At 46.7% G+C, this 24,367-nt stretch overlaps 1 protein-coding gene and 1 non-coding gene across 5 annotated transcripts in view; one reads left to right on the forward strand and one right to left on the reverse strand.

Annotated features, from left to right (window-relative positions):
• NEDD4L (NEDD4 like E3 ubiquitin protein ligase) overlaps positions 1 to 4,949 on the reverse strand; it is a 415,196-nt gene extending 410,247 nt beyond the window's left edge. For all 4 annotated transcript variants that reach the window (XM_060236126.1, XM_060236125.1, XM_060236124.1 and 1 more), the window contains exon 1: positions 4,858 to 4,949. In XM_060236126.1, the coding sequence (XP_060092109.1) occupies positions 4,858 to 4,905 (48 nt within the window). In that variant the 5' untranslated portion in view covers positions 4,906 to 4,949. The remainder of the gene's footprint in view (positions 1 to 4,857) is intronic.
• Positions 4,950 to 12,783: 7,834 nt separating this feature from the next.
• On the forward strand, positions 12,784 to 12,855 carry TRNAT-UGU (transfer RNA threonine (anticodon UGU)). Its single transcript has one exon. It is a non-coding gene; the product is annotated as a tRNA-Thr (tRNA).
• The last annotated feature ends 11,512 nt before the right edge of the window (positions 12,856 to 24,367 follow it).

Here is a 24,367-nt window from a genome sequence, read left to right on the forward strand (position 1 = left end):
AAAGAATTTGGACGAGACCTTGCCATGGGATTCTCTGGTACAACAGCAACACCCAAGGGCTCCCCCAAGATCACACGATGACGGCAGAAGCAAACTTTGCCCAGGAGACATCAGACATAAAAAGCCGATGAAAGAATTTATGCACAGAGCAAGGCTCCAGAGGCAGACACACACGAGTGGAATTTTATATAAGCAAAGAAGCTCTAGCTCAGTTTCACATCTGTCTTCAAGGCCTGGTTTGGGGGGGGGGGAGGAGGGAGACCAAGTTTCTCCAGTCTCCTGCTAGCTGGCTGCAATTTCAGAAGCCTGCAAGGATGACACTTTAAGAACCTGCGGTGCCTTGGGAGGTTTTTAAACAGAGGCTTTTAAACCTTCCTTGGAGGTTTTTAAACAGAGGCTAGATGGTCATCTGACAGCAATGAAGATCCTGTGAATTTAGGGGGAGGCATTTGTGAGTTTCCTGCATTGTGCAGGGGGTTGGACTAGATGACCCTGGAGGTCCCTTCCAACTCTATGATTCTATGATTCCAGCAGCATCAAGTCTCTCCAAGCCCAGACAGCAACTGCCTGGTCTCTAGGAAGGAAGTTCCACAGAACTGGAGAACAATCCAAAACAAAGCTACACAGAATTCTTGAGTCCAGGTAACGGGGCTTGGTTCCACAAATATGTGCTTAGGATTGCGCTGTTTAACTGGGTTGACCTTAGAGTACACATGTAGCAGCTCAGGAGAAAGATAAGTTTTTACCACTTTGTTTCAAGTCCTAGAATGCTTTCTGTTGCCTTAGCCAGCACAATTTGTTTCCCTCTGTTTTGCTCGCACAGAAGTTGGAAAAAATAACAAGTAAACAAAGAAATTAGTTACTGGCATCCCTCAAAAATGTTTGTTTACAATTCTGCAAGGGTCACGCCTATAATATTCTATCTGCAGGCCAATGTTCTGGTCCCTAAAATATCCCAATAAAATATTTTTAAATATATTCAGAGAATGAGACTTTAAAGTCAATGCATGCTATGTATTTGGATACAGACTTCCTGATCTTGGGAAAACAACCCTTGTTATCTATAACCTCATTTTATTTACTGTTACAATATTTCTATCCTGTCTTTCCAGTGAAGCTCAGGGGGTTTAATGGTAAAGGAAAACCTAGACGAAAAAAAAAAGTTTAAAAATGTAAAATTATGCAAACATTAAAACGTAACCAAGCATTAAATCACCGTAATAATTTCCAACCACTTCAAATTGTTACTTTAACCAATCAACCTTTAAAACAAAAAGTCCAGCGTCCAACAAAACACCAATACAATGTTTTCTGAAAAGAAAAATGGTGAGTTTTTTTTTTTAAGACAAGACGGGGAGGAATCCGGCAAATTGAATCTGCAATTGTCTTTTTGAAATAATGAAACAAAAACTGAGAAGTCCATTGGACTACCCAAGATAACAAATAAATACAGCAAATTGGTAAGTAAAAGTATTAAACCTCAAGTATATTCACCTCCTGTGCCATCCTCTATCCATATATTGGCTACATTGCCTTCCTCAACTAAAACAGCTCTTGTCACTATACAACTGCCCAAGTGACCCGGAACCTCTTGGGACAAATACAGCTACATGTTAGATATACAGATTCTGTACATGTTCAATTTGTAGATTTCATATATAACTGCCAAACCTGCAAAATATCGGCACTTCAGGCAAAATATGACTATATTAAAACACACCTTTACAAATCTGCTCCACAGTCCTATAGTTCAGAGGTCCCCAACCCCCAGGCCATGGACCAGTACCAGTCGGTGGCCTTTTAGCAACCAGGCTGTGAGTTGTATAATTATTTCATTATATATTACAATGTAAGAAGACGACGACATTGGATTTATATCCTGCCCTCCACTCCAAGTCTCAGAGTGGCTTACAATCTCCTTTACCTTCCTCCCTGACAACAGATACCCTGTGAGGTAGGTGGGGCCGAGAGAGCTCTTCAAGAAGCTGCCCTTTCAAGGACAGTTCTGTGAGAGCTATGGCTGACCCAAGGCCATTCCAGCAGCTGCAAGTGGAGGGAGTGGACAATCAAACCTGGTTCTCCCAGATAAGAGTCTGCACACTTAACCACTACACCAAATTAATAGTAATAAAGTGCATAATTGTGTGGTCCCAAAACCATTGCACCTCCTCCCCCCCCCCCCCCCCCCCGTCTGTCGAAAAATTGTCTTCCACAAATCCGGTCCCTGGTGCCAAGAAGGTTGGGGACCGCTGCTATAGTTCACAGAAACTTTAAGAACATCTTCACAATCAAATTTCTAAGCAGAGGTACATCCACCAGCTCTGTTACTGTGCTTCAAAACATGAACTGCATAGGTTTAGGAGACAGCTGAACCCGGGTAAACGCTGACAGCTGCTTTGCCATTAACCAGCTCTTTTTTTCCTCCACCAATACCACTGAAAGGTGAGACAGAAGAGAGTATGAAGAGGGAGTTAAGGGCAATGTTCCCTCTAAGCTGTAGAGTCTTGTGAGCAAAAATTCTACTTTGTGAGCTGCTGGTATGAAAGTTGTGAGCTACTGGCACGAAGGTTGTGAGCTACTGCATCAATTATTGTGCTCTGGGGCCATTTTTCCTGAGCTAAGACACAAATGTGTGAGCTGGAGGCTAAAAATCTGTGAGCTAGCTCACGATAACTCAGCTTAAGAGGAAACATTGGTTAAGGGAAAGGTCTCTGCTGGATACAGAACAGTCTCCAAAACCCTATTGATAAGCAAGAGCCCTGAGCATGGAAATCACTTCCATGTTTTATGCACACACACACACACAAATGGATGCACACACACACACTCTAGCAAGGATAACCACTCCTACCCACTTGGCTCATGCATCTTGCTTGCTGCCAGTTGTGTTCTCAGTCTCCGTGCCAACCTGCCCCCCCCCCTTCCTCCTGGCATGCTGCTTTGCTGAACAGTGATTTAATAAGCTTGCATTGGGGGCTCTCTGGGATCATCCCATCCCCCTGCATGGGAATATCCAATCTATCTCAGGATGCATTATTTAAGCAAAAGCTTATGAACAGCAGACCTAAAGTAACTGAAGGGAGCGGGAGAGGGGTGTTGGTGGAGATGCACAGATCCCACACCCTTTCATCGCCAGCCACTTTGCAGGCCAGCATGATGAGGGTTATGTTATTTTTAAAGCCCCACAAGACAGCCAGGGAAGGCCCTGCCACTAGGCAAACTAGGTGACTGCCTAGGGCGCCAGCCTTCTGGGGACACCAAATTGGGGTGACTTGGTGATGTTATCAGTGCGGGGGGGGGGGGGACCTGAAGTTAGTCTTGCCTAGGGTGGCAGACAGTCTAGGACCAGCCCTGAAGAGTGCACAAGCCCCCACAACATGGGGGGGGGGGGGTCCAGACTTCCCGTGCATGTTTCCACTTTGGAAAAGTGGGGGTTGGGGGGGAATTAGCTTTCGATGATTAGTGACTCAAACTGCTGGCAAGCCAGAGCGTGGCCTCCCACTACAAAAAAAAAAAAAAAAAAGACAGGCGCTTCCGAAGCTTATTGATCACACAATCCCTCTGCGGTTGGAGAGCAAATACTTCCAGGAAGCTCGCTCGTGTGTCATGTTTTCAATCGCCCGTGTTGTGCAAGTGGGCGCACACAGACACACACAGAGATGCCATTCTTTTTTTCTTTTTCCTAATGAGTCTCTAGTCTCAAGTCCATCGATGTTCTTACTGGAGACCATGGGAATGCTAGGAAGCACAGTGGCCAATTCTTCCCACCCCCGCTCTACCGATGCCCAATTTCACAGGAAGCATCTCGAAGAGACCCCAGGGCCAAAGGTCTGCCTGCAAAACAAAGGCAGGCAAGGAGAGAGAAGGTCCCACCTGCTTGTTTCCCCTCCCCCCCCCCCAAAAAGTCTGCTCACCTTTCGCCACTACCCACACACACCACCTCTTCCTCTTTCGGAGTTTGGCTCTGCAAGGAAGCGAAGCGGGGTAGGGTGGGGTGGAAAGGGAGGAATGGGGGGCACAGCGAGGGGCTGAGCACAGCACCAGTGTACCCTCTAAGCTGAGTTAGCGTGAGCTAGCTCACAGATTTTTAGCCTCCAGCTCACACATTTTTGTCTCAGCTCAGGAAAAACAGCCCCAGAGCAAACTACTTTATGCACTAGCTCACAATTTTAATGCCGGTCGCTCACACAGTAGCATTTTTGCTCACAAGCCTCTGCAGCTTAGAGGGAACGCTGCTCAGCACCATCCCACTTCCAGGCCATATGTGAACCTGCATCCCTTCCGATTCTCGCAAAGGGAAGGCAAGCTGCAACTCCTGCCAAGGGGGGGGGGGGAGCCCAGGACCCCTCCCCGCCCCAACCCGGAGGCAGGAGGCGAGGGACTGGGCGGTGGGGCTGGGATCCCCCGCTTTGCAGAGCCGCTTTTGTTGGCAGGATGATATCTTCCCCCCACGCCCCGATCCCTCTAATAAAGCGAGAAAGCGGCTAGAGAGCGGCAAGGGGGCGCTGGAGAGATGCCGGGCACAAAAAAGGGCTCGCTTCTCGGGGGGGGGGGGGGGCGTGGGCTTCCCCGCTTTGCATGCCGATCTTGCCCCCCCCCCCCAGAGCCTGCCTTGACCCCTCTCTCTCCTCCTCCCTCTTCCTCCTCCGCCCTTCCCCGCTTAACAACAAACCCAAGCCCCGGGAATGACAAGGGCGACTTCTTCCCTGCTCTGCAAACCCGAGAGGGGACAAAGAGAAGGCGATCCCCCCGCCCCGCTCCACGCAGACACACACACACAACATAGAGAAAGAGAAATGCAAAGCGTACATCCATGCACGAAGAGGAGCCACCTCGCCTTTCCAGCGCTCGACTTACTTCTTCCTCCGACAGCCCATAGACCGGCTCCACCACCCCGGTCGCCATGGATCCCGAGACTGCAGCGAGGGTGTCCCCCCGGGCGAGCAGCAAAAAAACGAGAGAGGAGGGAAGGAGTCCCCAAGCAGCGGTGCAGCCGGCGGGGAGCAGCAAGCCCCGGCGCAGACACAATCCAGGTGAGAAAGGTGGGAATCCCCCTTCCTTTGCTCGCCGCGCGCGCCCCCCAGGAAGGAAATAAAGAGGAGGCTTTGCACAGGGGCGGATGGGGGAAGCGCTTCCCTCCGGGGGTCGATGGGATCCGAGCGGCACCGCCGGGGATTCGAACCTGCAGTCCCAAGGTTCCTTGAGCACAGCCGATGCCCGCAAGGCTGCCCCGCGCACACTCCCGCGAGCCACCCCTTCGGTTCCCAACACTAGAGGGAGAGGCGGAGCAGGGGAGGCGAAGGCACTCGCCGAGGGGGCGGGGAAAATAAACTCCCCGCCGCCAATCGCAAGCGCCATCAATAATAGCAGGCGGGGCTTGCCGAAGGCTAGCCGGTTAGGTTGACTTGCAGGAGTTCTCTGTCTTTCTGTCTCTCCTCCCTCGCCCCTTTCTGGTTTCTCCTTTTAATTGGGAAGCGGAGGCTAAAAGAAAGGAAAGGTCCCTGAAGAATTACTTTTTAAAAGACCACTAGTGGTGCAAAAGAAATATCTGGAGGGTGGGAGGAAAGAGGTGAGGGGGATGCAGAGGAAAAGAACAGAGGACCAATTTTTTTGCAATTTTTTTCCCCAAAGACCGTGAGTTCAGTTTTGTAACCCTGCAGAAATGGCTGGACCTCCCAAACTCCAACGTCCTGATAGAGTTTGGGTGGGCTGAGCGAGAGACGGGGCTTTAATCATGAAACCCTAATCGACCTATATCCTTTATTTACTCACACCCACCCACGATTTCTGGTGCCAGGCTCAAAACGATACAATGCTGCTATACGCCCCCCGCCCCCCAAACACACAGACTTTCCTAAGGCAATCTGTAGAGCAGAAGGCGCCTCTTAGCGGCCAAGACCTGACATTTCCTGCATTTTTTAAAGGCAAATTCACATGTTAATCATAAAAATCCAGATGGTGATAATCATCCTCTTATCAAAAATTATATATATAGGTTGTGAAATAGATTAAGAGGATTTAGAAGCGGCTCCAAATGAAAAAAGAGCACTCGCTGGAGAAGACCCTGATGCTGGGAAAGACATGTACTACTAAAAAGCAAAAGAAGAAGGGGACAGCAAAAGAGGTGACTGGACAGTGTTACTGATGTAACAAACATGAATTTGAGCAGACTTCGGAGGATGGTAGAAGACAAAAGGGCCTGGCATGACTTTGTCCATGGGATCACAAAGAGTTGGACTCGACTGTGAGACTAAACAACAACTTGTTTCTGTCTTGGGTCAGCTAATCTGGTTCTGGTTCAATTTGGCCTTCTCCTTTTCCCACTCAGGTTGCAGTGTTTAGGTTAGAAACAACCCAGGCTGGTGTTTCAAGCACAAACAAGCCACGGTTGTCAAGGAGTTGTTTTGCACTTGGCTAAAATAGTTTTATTCACAGCTCACATTGTGCCAACAAATCCTTTATTTTGGGCATAAGGACAGTATACACCGTAAACACGGTTTTATCGATAATTAACACCAATCTTGTTTTCATGCTTTTTGTTCCTTTCCTGGGTGGAGAATATATTTTCGGAGGAGATGATAGTCTCAGGGGAAGGGCTGTGGCTCCGTGGTAGAGCATCTGCTTGGTATGCTAAATATGTCCCAGGTTCAATCCCCAGCAGCAGCAATTTAAAGGATGAAGGAGGAGGTGATGTGCAGGCCTCAGATTCAGCAGGAGCTCACAGGAGCACAGCTCCTGAACCTTTCTGAGGGTTCCCCCTCTTCCTCCCCACCTACCTTGTCCATTGAATAGTAGGTGCAGCTGTATAACATTCCCTGGATTAGGAGAGCAGACAGCCAGACAGCCACCAGGGGCTTTGCCATACCCCCAGCCCAGCAGCCCTCATTAACCCCTAGAGAAGCCCACACCTCCCTTTCTTTTCATGCTTGTGTGATTTTGGGCAGCAGGTGGCTTGCTGGCCTTTTGACTAGGGGGAGTGGCCCAGGAGACCCTCAGGCGAGCAAGGCCTGTTTGGGCTGGCTGGATCTCTAGCCAGCCCAAGCAAGCCTCGCTCGTCCTGGGTACTCCTTTCTTGCATTTGGTTGCTTTTGGCTGGGGGGGGGGCATACGCTAATGAGTTATGCTAATGAGCTTCGCTACCTATTTTTCTACAAAATGTGATGTGAAAGACTTCTGAGAAGCTGGAGAGCTGCTGCCAATCTGAGTGGACAATACTAATCTTGATGGACCAAGGGTTTGATTCAGTATAAGGCAACCTCATGTCGATCATATGCAGGCCTCATTTTGGGCAGGAGCTCACAGGAGCGGAGCTCAAGAACCTCTAAATTTTATTGTGCTCTTTCTATTCCCCCCCCCCTCCAAATACTTGCTTCTGGGCTCCGTTCTGTGAGAATTTTGCTGAACTCTTAAGATTTGACAATCTTTCTAATATTTCCTCCCACAAAAAAATGGGAAAATAACCCAAACATATAAAGCAGACAGATGGAAATCTTCAGGAGATTGTGACTGCTCTGAGATTCAGAGTATAGGGTGGGATATAAACCCAATATCATCATCTTCATCTTCTTCTTGCCGCTGTGGCCACATAGGAAAAAGTAATTTAAAAAGTATGGTGGGAGTAGAGTTTTATTAGGACAGTTCTAATTCAAGAAGCATTTTAAGGTAGATGCTGAGCTGATATAATTTAGTACACCTTCTGGTGATATCAGGGGTGCGTGGCGTATGCAAACGAGTTGTGCAAATGAGCTCCAGCACCTCTTTTTCTACAAAAAGGACACCTGATCATATTACAGATAAGGGAGGTGTGTGCAGTGACCTTCGAAACCTGGGAACCGGGGCTTGGAAAGTGTCAGAAACCATCACCAATGTTGATTCATCCCTGTTAACGGAAATCCATTTTCTAACCAACCAGTACAAATCTATCCTTTCTTCTAGACTGGCTGACATCTGCATTTTCACAAGCAGACGGTTTCTCCAGAGGTCAGAAGTATATATGTTACTAGCAGGGGTGGAATTCTAGCAGGAGCTCCTTTGCATATTAGGCCACACATGCCTGATGTAGCCAATCCTCCAAGAACTTTGGTGGGGGAGGGCGGGATATAAGAATAAAAACTAACTAACTAACTAACTTACAAGGCTCTTTTTTGTAAGCTCTTGGAGGACTGGCTACATCAGGGGTGTGTGACCTAATATGCAAAGGAGCTCCTGCTAGAATTCCACCCCTGGTTACTAGGGTTACCAGCTCTATATTGGAAAATACAGAGATTTGGGGGGTGGAGCCTATAGAGGAAAGAGTTTGGGGAAGGGTGGGACCACCATGGGGCATAATGCTATACCCTCCAAAGCAACCATTTTCTCCAGGGTAACTAATCTCTGTCACTCAGAAATAAATTGTAATTCCAGGGGATCTCAAGGCCCTAGCTGGAGGTTGGCAACCTAATATTCTTAAGGCATTGGGATAGATGTCTCAGGCTTGCTTGATCTCATCAGATCTGGGAAGCTAAGCAGGGTTGGCTCAGGGCAGCACTTGAATGGGAGATCAGTGCCAGGGGTGGAATTCTCGCAGGAGCTCCTTTACACATTAGGCCACACACCCCTGATTTAGCCAATCCTCCAATCTGTGGCATGGAGTGGTAAAGCTGCAGTATTGCAGTCGGAACCCTCTGCTCACGACCTGAGTTCGATTCCAGCGGAAGCTGGTTCAGGTAGCCGGCTCGAGGTTGACTCAGCCTTCCATCCTTCCGAGGTTGGTAAAATCCTTCCGAGCTTGCTGGGGGAAAAGTATAGTGACCGGGAAAGGCAATGGCAAACCACCCCGTAAAAAGGTCTGCCGTGAAAACGTTGTGAAAGCAGCGTCACCCCAGAGTCGAAAACGACCGGTGCTTACACAGGGGACCTTTCCTTTCCAAGAGCTTACAAAAAGAGCCTTGTAAGCTCTTGGAGGACTGGCTACGTCAGGGGTATGTGGCCTAATATGGAAAGGAGCTCCTGCTAGAATTCCACCCCTGGAAACCACTAAGGAAGTCTACGAATGGTGAACAGAGGCAGGCAACGGCAAACCACCTCTAAACATCTCTTGCCTTGAAACCCCTATAGGTTCTTCACAACATGCCTGTTCTTTCCTCATCTTTGCTCTTTAAACTGCACTGGGGGAGTGTTGGGGGAGGGAGGAGATGAATGGCTCAGAGGTAAAGCATCTGCTTTGCATGCAGAAGGTTCTGAGTTCAGGTCCTAGCATTTCCAAGGCAAAGAATCAGGTTGTGTGTGAGGTGAAAGACCTGGGCTTAGACCACACTGACTTTGATAGACTGTCTGACTCAGTAGCATAAGGCTGCTTTGTCTGGGGGTGGTTTTGATTAGTGAAACTTTAAAAAAACAATTACAAATTGTGTAAGTTGGGAGTTCCCAGCATCGTCACCAACCTCAGCCTGCTGTGTCGGTGGGTCACTTTCACCTGCCCTGCTGAAAAGCACTCAGCCAACAAGAATGCTATTAGAATGACTGTTCTAAAAATAGTTTTGATTCCACAAAGTCTGTTGCCGTAACATTTTTTCCCATTTGTTTCCAGTTCTCTGTTAGGCACCCGTTAGGAGAGGAGGCGGAGAAACTTGCCCCAAACAAAGCGTTTGTCCCACTGGAAGGGTAGTGGGAAACGGCGTGGCTAATTGTTGCAAAAGAAATTTGGTTACATTTACAAATGCACAGTTCTGATAACATAATTGTGGGGCTGAGAATTTTTCATTGATATTTGCTTTTCAGGTCTTTATTTGAAAAACTCTGCAAGGAGACCAATTATTCCACTAATGTTGGTTGCATTCAGACCTTGCAGCAAACAAAGATTTGTCCACAATGGGACCAAACACAGCTTGTTGTTCTTCTGCCCTCCTGCCTGGGATGTGGTGAATGCAAAAAATCAGGACTCAGGGTTCTAAACTGGGATTACACCCAGACCTCATTTTGGGCAGAAGCTCACAGGAGCAGAGCTCCAGGACCTCTAAATTTTATTGTGCTCTTTTCTTTCTTACCACCCCCCCCCCCCCTGCAAATACTTGCTTTTGGGCTCCATTGTTCAAACCCCCTGTTATAATTTTGCTGAACTCTAAGATTTGACAAACTTTCTAATATTTTTCCCAACAAAAAAATGGGGAAATGATCAAAACATTTAAAGATGGAAATCTTCCTCATGCCACTGTGGTCACATAGGAGAAAGTAATTTAAAAAGTATGATGGGAGTAAGTTTTTGTTATGACAATTATAATTCAAGAAGCATTTTGAGGTAGATGCTGAGCTTCTGGTAATGTCAGAGGTGTGTGGCATATGCAAATGAGTTATGGAAATAAGTTGTGCTAATGAGCTTTGGCACCTCTTTTTCTACTAATTTACACCTAAATTTAGAAACCATTGGGGGGCGGGGCAAATTTCAGTTTGTCTAGGCACCTGCATTCAGATTTTGTGGTAAGGTTTTTTTTAAAAAATACCAAACCAGACACAAAACACGTAGTTCCAGGAAAAAATTACAAATCCAACAGGTCCAGACAAATAGGCATGAAAAACCTGAGCTTGAGACCCTGGAGAGCCGCTTCCAGTCTGAGTAGACAATACTGACTTTGATGGACCGAGGGTCCGATTTAATATAAGGCAGCTTCATATGTTCTTCATATGATGGGCAGTAAGTTCAGGAAATACTACCTTACACAGAGAATGACTGAAATGTGGAATTTGTTACCAGAGGATGGAGTGATGGCCGCAAGAATAAACTACCTTAAAAGGGGATTAAGTAGATTCATAGAAGATGAGTCTATCTGTGGCTACTAGTCATGGTGACTGAGGAGAACCTCTAAATTCAGAGGCACTAATCCTCTGACTCCCAGAGCCAAGAGGCAACATCAGGTAAAGGCCTTGACCTTTAAGCCCTGTTGTTGGTTCTCCCTACAGGACCGGATCTACATGTTTTTGAGGGGGGGGGGGCAAAATTAAAAAATTATGCCCCCTTTTGGGCCATTCTATCTTATGGCCCCATAGAATACAATGGACTCCATACCCAATTTGGCGCCCCACTTCCGTCGGCACCCGGGCAAACACCCCCCTCTGCCCCCCTAGATCTGGGCCTGCCTCCCAAGGAACTAATTGGCTGCCATGTGAGACAGGATGCTGGACTAGATGGACCACCATTGGTCTGATCCAGCAGGGCTCTTCTCATGTTCTTAAAACAGCCTTATTATATAAGTTTATTATTTGTGCATGCAGCACACAGATCTCAGGCAAGCATTCACTGAGGTCCCTTGTGCCTAATGCCTGTCAGCCAACTCTTTCATGGTAGGTTTGATTCTTATTTGCTGTGTGCTGTCTTTGTAAGGACCTGGGAAGAAAGCTGGGATTTTGTCCTCCAGGGAGGTTAAACAGCATCAAGCAGCTTCTCTTGCAGGCTGTCAGAAGTTGAAAACAAAATATTATAAGTGGGGACAGTGGGCTCCCTCAAACCCCAAATTTATCAAAATCCCTGTTTGCCCACTCAGATTTCTAAATGCCCCTCAAAATTGACTCGAGGTAGGATCTCACCTCAGAATCACTGATGTAGTTCAAAATCTTCTGCGTTGGTGCAGAAAATTCCCAAGTACCAGGCATTTCTGTCACACTGTGAAGTGTTTGAGAGCTGTCATGGGAAGAAGAGGAGGAGATTGGATTTATACCCCACCCTTCACTCGGAGCCTCAGAGTGGCTTACAACTCTCCCCACAACAGCTACCCTGTGAGGTAGGTGGGTGCTGAATGAGAGAACTGCTCTTGAGAGAACAGCTCTGAGACCCCTGTGACTGACCCAGAAGGCTTCATGTGGAGGAGTGGTGAATCAAGCCCAGTTCTCCCAGATTAGATTCCGCACACTTCACCACTATATCAAACTGGCACTAGATAGAATGTTGGAGTCTGGGAGACTTTGAATCCCCACTTCTGCCATGGAAGCTCACTGGGTGACCATGGGTCTGTCACAAACTCAGCCTGGCTGACCTCACACAGAAGACAGAGTGGAGGAGGGGAGAGCAATGTTCTAGCCACTTTGAACCCCAGCCAGGGAGAAAAGCGGGATACAAATAAATAAATAAATAAATGCATCAAGATGCTTTGGAAAAGGAGAATATACAAGCGCATCCAATGAGGTCAGTAAAAGAGATCATGGCATACCATTATGCTGTTCACTTTTATTTTGAACAGAAGAACATAAGAGAAGCCATGTTGGGTCAGGCCAACGGCCCATCCAGTCCAACACTGTGTCACACAGTGGCCAAAACCCAGGTGTCGTCAGGAGGTTCACCAACAGGACCAGAATTACAGAAGCCTTCGCACTGCTGCCCCCCAAGTACCAAGAAAATGCCCTACCTCACAAAGAAGCAACGCAAGGCTTCCCAAACCTGGAAACCTTCCGTCGTGTTCTGCACATGACATGAGGAGTAAAAGTGAGGGGACTGTATTCGTGTTGGCTATCTGTGCCCTGCAATAACAAGTTGGTGCCATTTTAGTGGGCCTATCTCATCAGCTCAATAGTCTCTGGTTTCCCAGCCATTTGGCTTCCATCTAGATGCAGCAGTCTCTTGAATCATTTCCCCAGTACAGGCATTGTTCACAAATTGGTCTCCAGCCTGCATTTCTGAGATAATTTCTGGGAAGGTCATTATGGATAATTGTCAGAAGGTCCCAAGTTCCTGTGCTGGAGCCTTCTTATATACGGAGGAATCTGCCTGGTCGTAACCTATACACCTAGCTAAGTGGTCTTGAGTGCCTCAGGGAAGGGGCTGTGGCTCAACGGAAGAGCCTCTGCTTTGTATGCAGAAGGTCCCAGGTTCAATTCCCGGCATCTCCACTTAAAAAGGACCAGGCAATAAGTGGTATGAGAACCTCAGCCCCTCGAGAGCCAGTCTAAACGGACAATACTGACCTTGATGGACCAAGGGTCTGATTGAGCATGAGGCAGCTACTGTGTGACCATGTGTAACTCCATGTATAAGTATGGTTCTGATTTCTTGGTAATTTCTTGGTTCTGATTTCTTGGTAAGTTTTTGTGCCTAACTGCACCAGAATCGAGGAGCCCCATGGCACAGAGTGGTAAAGCTGCTGTACTGCAGTCCAAGCTTTTCCACGACCTGAGTTCGAACCCGGCGGAAGTTGGGTTCATGTCACCAGTTTAAGGTTGACTCAGCCTTCCATCCTTCTGAGGTCAGTAAAATGAGTACTCAGCTTGCGGGGGGGGGGGAAGTGTAGATGACTGGGGAAGTCTGCCGTGAAAACGTCGTGATGTGATGTCACCAGAGTCGGGAACGACTGGTGCTTGCACGGGGGACTACCTTTACCTTTTTGCCCCAAATCACCCATGGCAGTTTTACCACCTCTACTAATCCACCTTGGGGCAGAAAATTCTGAATCATGTTGAATTTGCCAAGGCCACCTTGCAGTTTGAATCCATATCTCCAGGGGTCATTTTGTAGAAAAAGAGGTGCCAAAGCTCATTAGCACAACTCATCTGCGTGTCACATACAACCTGGCATCACCGGAAGCTGTACTAAATTATAGCAGCTCCGTATCTACCTTAAAATGCTTCTTGAGTTATTATAATTGTCACAATAAAACATTACTCCCATCATACTTTTAAAAATTACTTTCTCCTGTGCGGCCACAGTGGCTTGAGGAAGATTTCCATCTGTCTGCTTTATATGTTTTGGTTAGTTTCCCATTTTTGGTGGGGGGAAATATTAGAAAGTTAGTCAAATCTTATAGTTTAGCAACATTCTCCCGGGGGGGGGGGGACGCTTAACAATGGAGCCCAGAAGCAAGGGGGGGGGGAGAGAAAGAAAGAGCACCTGCCTAAAATAAGGCCTGCATATCTCTTACCCTTCAGTTAAAAGCAGAGCATGCCAATACGCCTCTCAAATGGTGGGTTCTAAAGTCATTGACAAAAGCTGTCAAAACAGAGGGAGGCATCAGCAATTAAAAGCTCTTCAGAGATACAGATTCTAAAATCTCCATCCAAAATGTCAGTCAGAAGCTCAGAATAAGTGGCATGAGTAAAACTGCTCTTTATCCTTATTTCCCCCCCCCCCCTCTAGTGACAGCAAAATTAGCCAAAGCTTCAGTGGTTTATATCTTCCTGCTATTGGGGGTGGGGGTGGGGGGGAATTATTTTTCTTTTTCTAGAGAAATAACATTTGATCAGGCAATTAGCACAAGAGTTCCCCATTAACTTTGTCAAGTGAATGGCTGCTCTTCAACGGCTTCTCTTGTTTTCCTTTAAAAGCTTCAACAACCACATTTGATGTAAAAATGAAAGGCGATTTGAAATTTCTGGTCAGTTTTCCCTTCTGTCCCAATATGCTGGAACAACTTTCCCCCTTTCAGTTAGATTCTGCTCTGCCCTGAATGGTCACATTTTATGGCAATTAGGAACTGAGATGGCTTGGGGTCTGTGCTAGCTGTAAATTTGGAGAAGGTCTGATATTTCCTGATCTCCATTTAGCTCCAGCCTTGTGATAGCCTGTCTCCATTAGATGGATGTAGGGTTGCCAATACCCAGGTGGGGGCAGGGGATCCCCCTGTTTGGAGACCCTCCCCCCGCTTCAGGGTCGTCAGAAAGCGGGGGGAGGGGAGGGAAATGTCTGCTGGGAACTCTATTATTCCCTATAGAGATTTATTCCCATAGAAAAACATGGAGAATTGATCCGCCGGTATCTGGAGCTCGGGGGGGGGGCTGTTTTTTGGGTTAGAGGCACCAAGTTTTCAGTATAGTATCTAATGCCTCTCCCCAAAATACCCCCCAAGTTTAAAAAAGATTGGACCAGGGGGTCCAATTCTATAAGCCCCAAAAGAAGGTGCCCCTATCCTTCATTATTTCCTATGGAAGGAAGGAATTGAAAAGGTGTGCCGTCCCTTTAAATGTGATGGCCAGAACTCCCTTTGGAGTTCAATTACGCTTGTCACAGCCTTGATCTTGGCTCCACCCCTAATGTCTCCTGGCTCCACCCCCAAAGTCCCCAGATATTTCTTGAATTGGACTTGGCAACCCTAGATGGATGTCGCATTGCTAACGGCTTTGTTCTGAAAATGAAAGCTTGATACAGAGGCCCACATCCTCCGTAACTAGGGTAGCTAGGCAGCGCCTGGCAACCAGTGAGAGATTCAGATGGGTAGCTGTTTTGGTCTGAAGCAGCAGAACAAAGTTTGAGTCCAGTGACACCTTGAAGACCAACCAAGTTTTATTCACCGTATAAACTTGCATTTGCAAGCACACTTTCAACGAATCTGACAAAGTGTGCTTGCACTCAAAAGCTTATACTGGGAATAAAACTTTGTTGGTCTTAAAAGTGCCACTGGACTCAAACTTTGTTCAGGAATTCCCAGAGCTATCCTTTGTCACTTCCTGTGTGAAATTCCAGTAAACCCACCAAGTTTCTGACAATTACTAGAGCTACCATTTGTCACTTCCTGTATTAACTTCCAGAAAGCACAAGGCAGCTCTTTTCTCCTTTATTTCCCCCCTTGGGGCAGTGGTGAGCAACTGGACCTGTTACTATCCTCCCACCCTTACAGGGAGCATGGCAGCCTTATCCATTACTTTGGTGGTATGTTTGCCACTGTCAAGTGGCTGGCAGGCTCCACAACACTAGATAATATTAATAGTGTGTGAATCAGCCCTTTGGATTCTCAGCTGTGTGCCATGGGCCGACAGCCAAGAACCAAAAGCCCTTTGGCTCTTGCCCTTTGGCTCACCCCAAAAGCTCCTGTCTCCAGCTACATCCAGGCTAAACAGGATTCTTATTGCTTTCAACAGAATGTGGACACCATTGACTGTCTCTCCAGTGATTGCTGATTAAGGTTCTAATGTTAAAGGTACTTCCTTGGAAGCAAATTCCACTGAAATCAGTATTTCTCAGCAAACCTAGTGAGGATCCGGCTGTTGTTTATCAGTCTGTATGATCCTGACATATTTCTCTCTCCCATCTGTCTGTCTGGGGTCGTTTTGTAGAAAAATAGGTGGTGGTGCTCATCCAGGGATTGTTATGCAGCTGCACCTACTATTCAATGGACAAGGTGGGAAGGAGGAGGTTGAACTGTCAGAAACGTTCAGGAGCTGTGCTCCTGTGAGCTCCCGCTGAATTCGAGGCCTGCATCTCTCTCTCTCTCTCTCTCTCTCTCTGTCGTCGTCATCATCTATATGTCTGTATTTCTACCCCTAACTTCCAACCTACCTACCTATCCCTGCTAGGACAGAGGTGGCCAAACGTGTTTAACATAACAGCCACATTGAATAAATGTCAGATGTGTGAGAGCCACCAGACACAAACGTCAGATGTCTGAGAGAAGGAAGGAAGGAATGAAGATAGATGGTGAGAGGGAGAGGTGGAAAGAAAGCAACTTGAACTTTAAATGCATTCTCCAAGCCACTGGCTGGCTTGGCTTGAAGAAGTGATTTAAAGAGACAAATGCCTTCTCTGATGGGGGCTTCAAAAGCCACACAATGTGTGTAAAAGAGCCACAGTTTGGCCACCCCTGCACTAGAGAGATGGGTATAAGGCAGCTTCACATTTTCATGTGGCCAAGACCTGGTAGCGTTTCATATTTCAAAATTGTTGTGGCACGGTCCAAGCCGAAGGGAAGAAGAGAGCATGGGTGTGTGGGGATGGGGGTGGGGGGAGGAGAGATTATGACCTTGCATCAAGCACGTTTTTTTTTTAAGGGACGTGGGTTTATTACAGGAAATGTGGATCCCACTAATCTGGCAGAAACAGCAGCTGGGATCGCCTCTGGTTTAGGAGTGGAAAGGGATGAACTGCAGGTTTCCTTGCTTTCAAATATGATCCTTCTGATAGCAGTATCTGAGCAAAGCTCTTTCAAGCTACAGGGACCATAAAGCAAATTGTTGATAAGCTGTTTTTGAGGTGTTGCACTGCTGTTCTGGTTTACCAGAGCATCCCTGACAAGTGTTTGTCCAGCTGCTGCTTAAAGACTGCCAGTGAGGGGGTCGATTGCACTGTTGAACAACTCTCACTGTTAAAAAGTTTTTCTTATGCCAGTCCTCTCCTTTGCTGCCAGCAGGAACAGCTCCCTGCCCTCTAAGTGGCAGCCCTTCCAATACTTCAAAAGAGCAATCATGTCTCCCCCCTCAACCTCCTCGTCTCCAGAATGAATATCCCCAAGTTCCTTAGCCTTTCCTCATTGGGCTTGTTCTCCATGGTTACTCAGAAGTAATCTACAGTGAACACTGTGGCACCTACTCTCTACACATGCACAGGACTGCAGTTTTAGTTTAAAGAAAGAAGATGATATTGGATTTATATCCCGCCCTTCACTCGGAGTCTCAGACCAGCTCACAATCTCTTTATCTTCCTCTCCCACAACAGACACCCTGTGAGGTAGGTGGGGCTGAGAGAAGCTCTCCCAGAAGCTGCCTTTTCAAGGACAGCTCTGTGATAGCTATGGCTGACCCAAGGCCATTCCAGCAGCTGAAAGAGTTTTTGCCTAAACCTTAGGAAGAACTTCCTGACAGTTAAGAGCAGTTCCTCAGTGGAACAGGCTTCCTCGGGAGGTGGTGGGCTCTTCTTCTTTGGAAGTCTTTAATCAGAGGCTAGATGGCCATCTGACAGCAATGCTGATTCTGTGAATTAGGCAGATCATGAGAGGGAGGGCAGGAAGGGCTGCATCAGTGCTTAGCTTTCGTGGCCCTTTCTTACATGCCCAAGGAAATACTGTTCACCACTTTGAGGTAAGGCAGCAATTTTTCTCCAGGCCAATTTCTCCAGGGATCCTGGAGAGGGTTTTTTTGGCCATCTTCTGGCTTCTGGGCTTAGAGCAGGGGTCACTGGGGGTGTGTGTGGGGAGGTACTTGCAAATTTCCTCCATTGTGCAGGGGTTGGACTACATGACCCCAGAGGTCCCTTCCAACTCTATAATCTTATTATTCTAATGCCTCTATTATTCTAATGCTTCTGTCACCTCCAATTCACTTAAGAGCTTCCTAGTGCTAGCCTTCCCTTGTATGGGCGCTTGAATTGAGCAAGGCTTTTCGATCTGCATAGCTGTAAAGGCACAAAGCATACACAGGGTGAAAGATGCCACCAGTGCAATGGAGCGATGCTTATGCAATTAATGCAAGCATGCACATACCACGGCATGCCTGTATACAGTAATCTTCAAGCTTGTTCTGCATGTCCTCTCAAGTGCAACTACCTGAGCTCTCCATTTATGCATGTCTATGCAATTAAAATGTTTGCTTCAAAGATCGGTGTTGCTGAAGGGAGAGATGTTAATGCACGATGTACTAAGTGCATGTACTAAGTGGAAGCTGTAAAAGGTAAGAAGGACTCCTTTAAGCGGTGGAAAACCAGTCCAAGTGAGATTAATAGAAGGGAACACAGGCAGTGGCAAATCAAATGCAAGACTGTGATCAGGCAGGCAAAAAGGGACTATGAGGAGCATATTGCAAAAAACATAAAGACCAACAATAAAAATTTCTTCAAATATATTAGAAGTAGGAAACCAGCCAGGGAAGCAGTGGGGCCCTTGGATGACCATGGGGTAAAAGGATTACTGAAGGAGGATGGGGAAATGGCTGAGAAGCTGAATGCATTTTTTGCCTCCGTCTTCACCGTGGAAGATGAGAAGTGTTTGCCCGCCCCAGAACCACTAATATTGGAAGGGGTGTTGAAAGACCTGAGTCAGATTGAGGTGACAAAAGAGGAGGTCCTACAACTAATAGACAAATTAAAAACTAATAAGTCACCGGGTCCGGATGGCATACATCCGAGAGTTCTGAAAGAACTCAAAGTTGAACTTGTGGATCTTCTAACAAAAATCTGTAATCTTTCATTGAAATCTGCCTCCGTTCCTGAGGACTGGAAGGTAGCAAATGTCACCCCCATCTTTAAAAAAGGTTCCAGAGGAGATCCGGGAAATTACAGGCCAGTCAGTCTGACTTCAATACCGGGAAAGTTGGTAGAAACCATTATCAAGGACAGAATGAGTAGGCACATTGATGAACACGGGTTATTGAGGAAGACTCAGCATGGGTTCTGCAAGGGAAGATCTTGCCTCACTAACCTGTTACATTTCTTTGAGGGGGTGAACAAACATGTGGACAAAGGAGACCCGATAGATGTTGTTTACCTTGACTTCCAGAAAGCTTTTGATAAAGTTCCTCATCAAAGGCTCCTGAGAAAGCTTGAGAGTCATGGAGTAAAAGGACAGGTCCTCTTGTGGATCAAAAACTGGCTGAGTAATAGGAAGCAGAGAGTGAGTATAAATGGGCAGTCTTCGCAGTGGAGGACGGTAAGCAGTGGGGTGCCGCAGGGCTCGGTATTGGGTCCCATCCTCTTTAACTTGTTCATAAATGATTTAGAGTTGGGAGTGAGCAGTGAAGTGGCCAAATTTGCGGATGACACTAAATTGTTCAGGGTGGTGAGAACCAGAGAGGATTGTGAGGAACTCCAAAGGGATCTGTTGAGGCTGGGTGAGTGGGCGTCAACGTGGCAGATGCGGTTCAATGTGGCCAAGTGCAAAGTAATGCACATTGGGGCCAAGAATCCCAGCTACAAATACAAGTTGATGGGGTGTGAACTGGCAGAGACAGACCAAGAGAGAGATCTTGGGGTCATGGTAGATAATTCACTGAAAATGTCAAGACAGTGTGCGTTTGCAATAAAAAAGGCCAACGCCATGCTGGGAATTATTAGGAAGGGAATTGAAAACAAATCAGCCAGTATCATAATGCCTCTGTATAAATCGATGGTGCGGTCTCATTTGGAGTACTGTGTGCAGTTCTGGTCGCCGCACCTCAAAAAGGATATTATAGCATTGGAGAAAGTTCAGAAAAGGGCAACTAAAATGATTAAAGGGCTGGAACACCTTCCCTATGAAGAAAGGTTGAAACGCTTAGGGCTCTTTAGCTTGGAGAAACGTCGACTGAGGGGTGACATGATAGAAGTTTACAAGATAATGCATGGGATGGAGAAAGTAGAGAAAGAAGTACTTTTCTCCCTTTCTCACAATACAAGAACTCGTGGGCATTCGATGAAATTGCTGAGCAGACAGGTTAAAACGGATAAAAGGAAGTACTTCTTCACCCAAAGGGTGATTAACATGTGGAATTCACTGCCACAGGAGGTGGTGGCGTCCACAAGCATAGCCACCTTCAAGAAGGGGTTAGATAAAAATATGGAGCAGAGGTCCATCAGTGGCTATTAGCCACAGTGTGTGTGTGTGTGTGTGTGTGTGTATATATATATATATATATATATATATATATTTGGCCGCTGTGTGACACAGAATGTTGGACTGGATGGGCCATTGGCCTGATCTAACATGGCTTCTCTTATGTTCTTATGTGCACACATTTTGTAAGCTCAGCAAGGAAAGCATTACTATTGCTTCTCTGGTGAAGGTACCTGGAGCATGCAATTCCAACACTGTTGCACTAAGAGGGAGCTCCTAGTCCGACTCTCAGGGTTCTCCATAGAATAGCTCACACAGAGATGAGCACTCATCAGGGGTGGAATTCCAGCAGAAGCTCCTTTGCATATTAGGCCACACACGCCTGATGTAGCCAATCCTCCAAGAGCTTACAAGGCTCTTTTTTGTAAGCTCTTGGAGGATTGGCTACATCAGGGGTGTGCGGCCTAATGTGCAAAGGAGCTCCTGCTAGAATCCTACTCTTGGCAGACATGATCCAGACTGCCTGTTTTATTGGTGTCACATGAACACATGAAGCTGCCTTATACTGGATGATGATAATGATGATGATTATATTGGATTTATATCCCACCTTCCACTCCAAATCTCAGAGTCTCAAAGTGGCTCACAATCTCCTTTATCTTCCTCCCCCACAATAGACACCCTGTGAGCTGGGTGGGGCTGAGAGTCTTACAGAAGCTGCCCTTTCAAGGACAACTCTCTGAGAGCTACAGCTGACCCAAGGCCATTCCAGCAGCTGCAAGTGGAGGAGTGGGGAATCAAGCCCATCGTTCCATCAAATTCACTACTGTCTACTCAGACTGGCAGCCGCTCGCCAGGGTCTTGGACAGAGATTTTTCACATCACCTCCTGCCTAGTTGTTGTTTTAACTGGAGATGACAGGGACTGAACCTGGGACCTTCTGCATGCCAAGTAGGGGCTCTGCCTTGAAGCTACAGCCACTCCCTTCACAGTGGGATCGGGTGGAACTTCCCACTGAAAGAGGGCACATTGAGCTGACGAATGAGCCTGTAATGTAAATGCAGAAAAATCAGCACCCGAGCCATTGGCTGGCCACTGCCCAAGCATCTCATGTATCACAGAGATAACTGGTTTACTCTCTCACGACAATTACATGCATAATTCCTCTTGTTATTATCCTCAGGATAATGGATGGCTCTGGAGGAGATACAGGCCAGTTGCTCTCTTGGGCGGTGCGGCTGACATCCACTCCAGTGAGTTATGACAAGTCTCCGAGCCCCTGGGGTGCATGACATCCTCTCCTACACCAAAAGCCCATTAATTATTCACAATTCCCAGTCAGAAATTAGATGGCATATAGACTCCAGAGGAGAGTTCACAATGAGTGAACGAGCATGTCGCAATGCACACAAAGCCAACGGGAGAGGTAGCAGAGGTGACAGTTCTGTCGTTTGGTGAAGAAAACGAGAGCCCGGGTTTCTCTCGTTGGAGGGCTGGGAGGTACCATCACACACCAATCTCCAAAAGCAGTGTTTGCGGTGGAGCAATCCCTACCGAGTGAGCACATGTAATTCCCTGAAGCTGCTTTAACACTGAATCGGACCCAAGATCTATCAAGGTCAGGACTGCCATCTCAACTTCATTGCCCTACAGCAGGGGTGACTAAACTGTGGCTCGGGAGCCACACGCGGCTCTTTCACACATGTGGGGCTCTCGGAGCGCTCACCATCCTGCTGGCTATCCTGGAGAAGGCACTCTATTTAAATCACTTCTCCAAGCCAAGGCAGCCAGCAACTTGGAGAATGCATTTAAAGTTAAAGTTGCTTTCTTTCCACCTCTTCCTCCCTCCTTCCCACCTTCCCTCCCTCCCTCTCCCCATCTATTTGTCTTCCTTCCTTCCTCGTGGCTCTCAAACATCTGGTGTTCACATCTTGTGGCTCTTAAATATCTGATGTTTATTCTCGTTGGCTCTTGCATTAAGCAAGTTTGGCCACCCCTGCCCTCCCACGTGAATATACACGAAGCTGCCCTATACCAAATCAAACCATTGGTCCATCAAGATCAGTATTGTCTGCTCAGATTGGCAGTGGATCTCCAGGGTCTCAGGCTGAGGTCTTCCCAAAAAGATTTTAAAAATGCAGCTCCAGCCTAACAAGATCACTAAGTTGCATGGATGCTCCAAACCAACAGTGCTCCAGTGTGGTAGGTAAATCAGAAAAACCTCCATAGAGAAGCAGTTTTGGTTTGACCTTTAAAAACGGGAGTGGGGGGAGAAATGTATGAGATTATAGACTGTCAGCGCTTCAGCAAAGAAATACAGTCACAGTGAACTTAGCTGACCACTTGCTCCAATCAGTCAACTACAATCTTTAATCATCAGTTAGGTTCGTGGATGGAGCTTCCAACAGGCAAAGACACTGGAACCTGGGGGTGTTCAGAAGACCCAACAGACTACAGGAAGCCAGCAGCGTATCGATAGCCAATGTGGGGTAGTGGTTATTTATTTATTTTATTTATAATTTAAATTTTTAGACTGCCCTTCTCTGAGTACACAGAATTCAGGGCAGTGAGCAACAGTAAACTCATTCATATATTAAAACAATTCCAATAATTAAATAAAATAGCCCAAAACATTCACAAATAGCACTGAAATTTTGACGTTCCTAATTATGTTACTGTCTTATCGGAGAGATAGATGTAAGATGTTTTGGGTCCCCATGGGGTGTGACCTAACAGGCAAATGATTTCCTGCTGGGCTTTTTCTACAAAAAAAGCCCTGTGCAAAACAATGTCAGGAGGTGTGGCCTATTATGCAAATGAGTTCATGCTTGAGCCCTGGAGAGAGAGAACATTGAGTATGCCTTGAGGAAAGGGGGAAACATCTGTCTTAATCTCAGTGATCCCCTTAATCTCAGTGATCCCATTCCCATGATTTCTTTATCAGTAGGCAGGATTCAGCACAAGGATCTTGTGAGCTCTATACACAGAAGGGGTAGAATTTCACCCCCTTTCCCCTCCCCAGCATAGCCTCCTCACTCATGTGGCAGTTGGCTCCTGTGAATGATCCCCACACAGGGGAATTTTCCCAAGAGTGAGGAAAGGCTGATGGGCAGAGAAGAGAGCCAGGAAGACTTTGGGTTGTCAGTACCTTCCGCTGACAGATCACAAGATCCAACCAGGGTTTTGTTGGGAGTCTCTTTTCAGTTTTCCATGGAGAAAACCAAGGCATTCCTACCCCAGTTTATTCAAGTATAACCGAGTTCAGTGTTTCCAGTGTTATATATTTTAATGTGATACCCAGATATGCTGGTAGCCCTATTTATTTTGACTATATAAGAGTGTCTCCATCAAAATACCCTGTTTTTGTTTATTACAGAATTTGTTTTCTGTCTTCAGTGGTTATTTCCCGCCCCCATCCCATCCCCCCCCGCCTCTCAGTTGGCAAAAATTAAGATGCAACGTCACTTAAATAGCATAGAGAACAGCAGTTGGCGGCTCTCTCTTTCAAGGACTGGGTATATTTGCAAGTTTGCTCACAGAAAACCAAGGCATTAACACTTTTACACTCCATACATATGCCTGATAGTATAATTTTATCTTCTGAGTTATAAATTATGCCCATATTGTTAAAGCAGTAAAATAAATTTAGGTTTATAATAAGTACTAGGCATATTTTCATTTTTATCCAAATATCCTCCCTGCACCCAAAATAACCCAGAAAAATTGGGTTTTTTTCTCCCCATGGCTTCAAAATTTCTGGAAATGATAACTTCTCTAGCAATAGTTAGAGCATGCGGTCATTAGAATACAAAACTCTGAAGGCTGATAAATGAGTCCAGCTTCAAAACTGGCTCCTAGAGTTTTTAAAAAAAATGGCCAAGGTCTAATCTAGGGTAATCCACTGAATCAAATGATGCTTTCCCTATTGCCACAGAGTCCACCCTCCAAAGCAGCCATTTCCTTCAGGGGAACTGTTGTCTGGGGATCAGTTATAATTCCAGGAGATCTCCAGATCCCACCTGGAGGATGGCAGTCCTAGATCCTATGTTCACAGGGTCGCCAGATACAATTCAAGAAATATCTGGGGACTTTGGGGGTGGGGCCAGGAGCAAGGGTGTCACAAGCAGGAGGGAGGGCAAAATTAAAAAATGACACCCCCTAATGGGCCATTCTATCTC

The sequence above is a fragment of the Heteronotia binoei genome, chromosome 4 (genome assembly GCF_032191835.1).
Source record: "Heteronotia binoei isolate CCM8104 ecotype False Entrance Well chromosome 4, APGP_CSIRO_Hbin_v1, whole genome shotgun sequence".
Classification (NCBI taxonomy): Eukaryota; Metazoa; Chordata; class Lepidosauria; order Squamata; family Gekkonidae; genus Heteronotia; species Heteronotia binoei.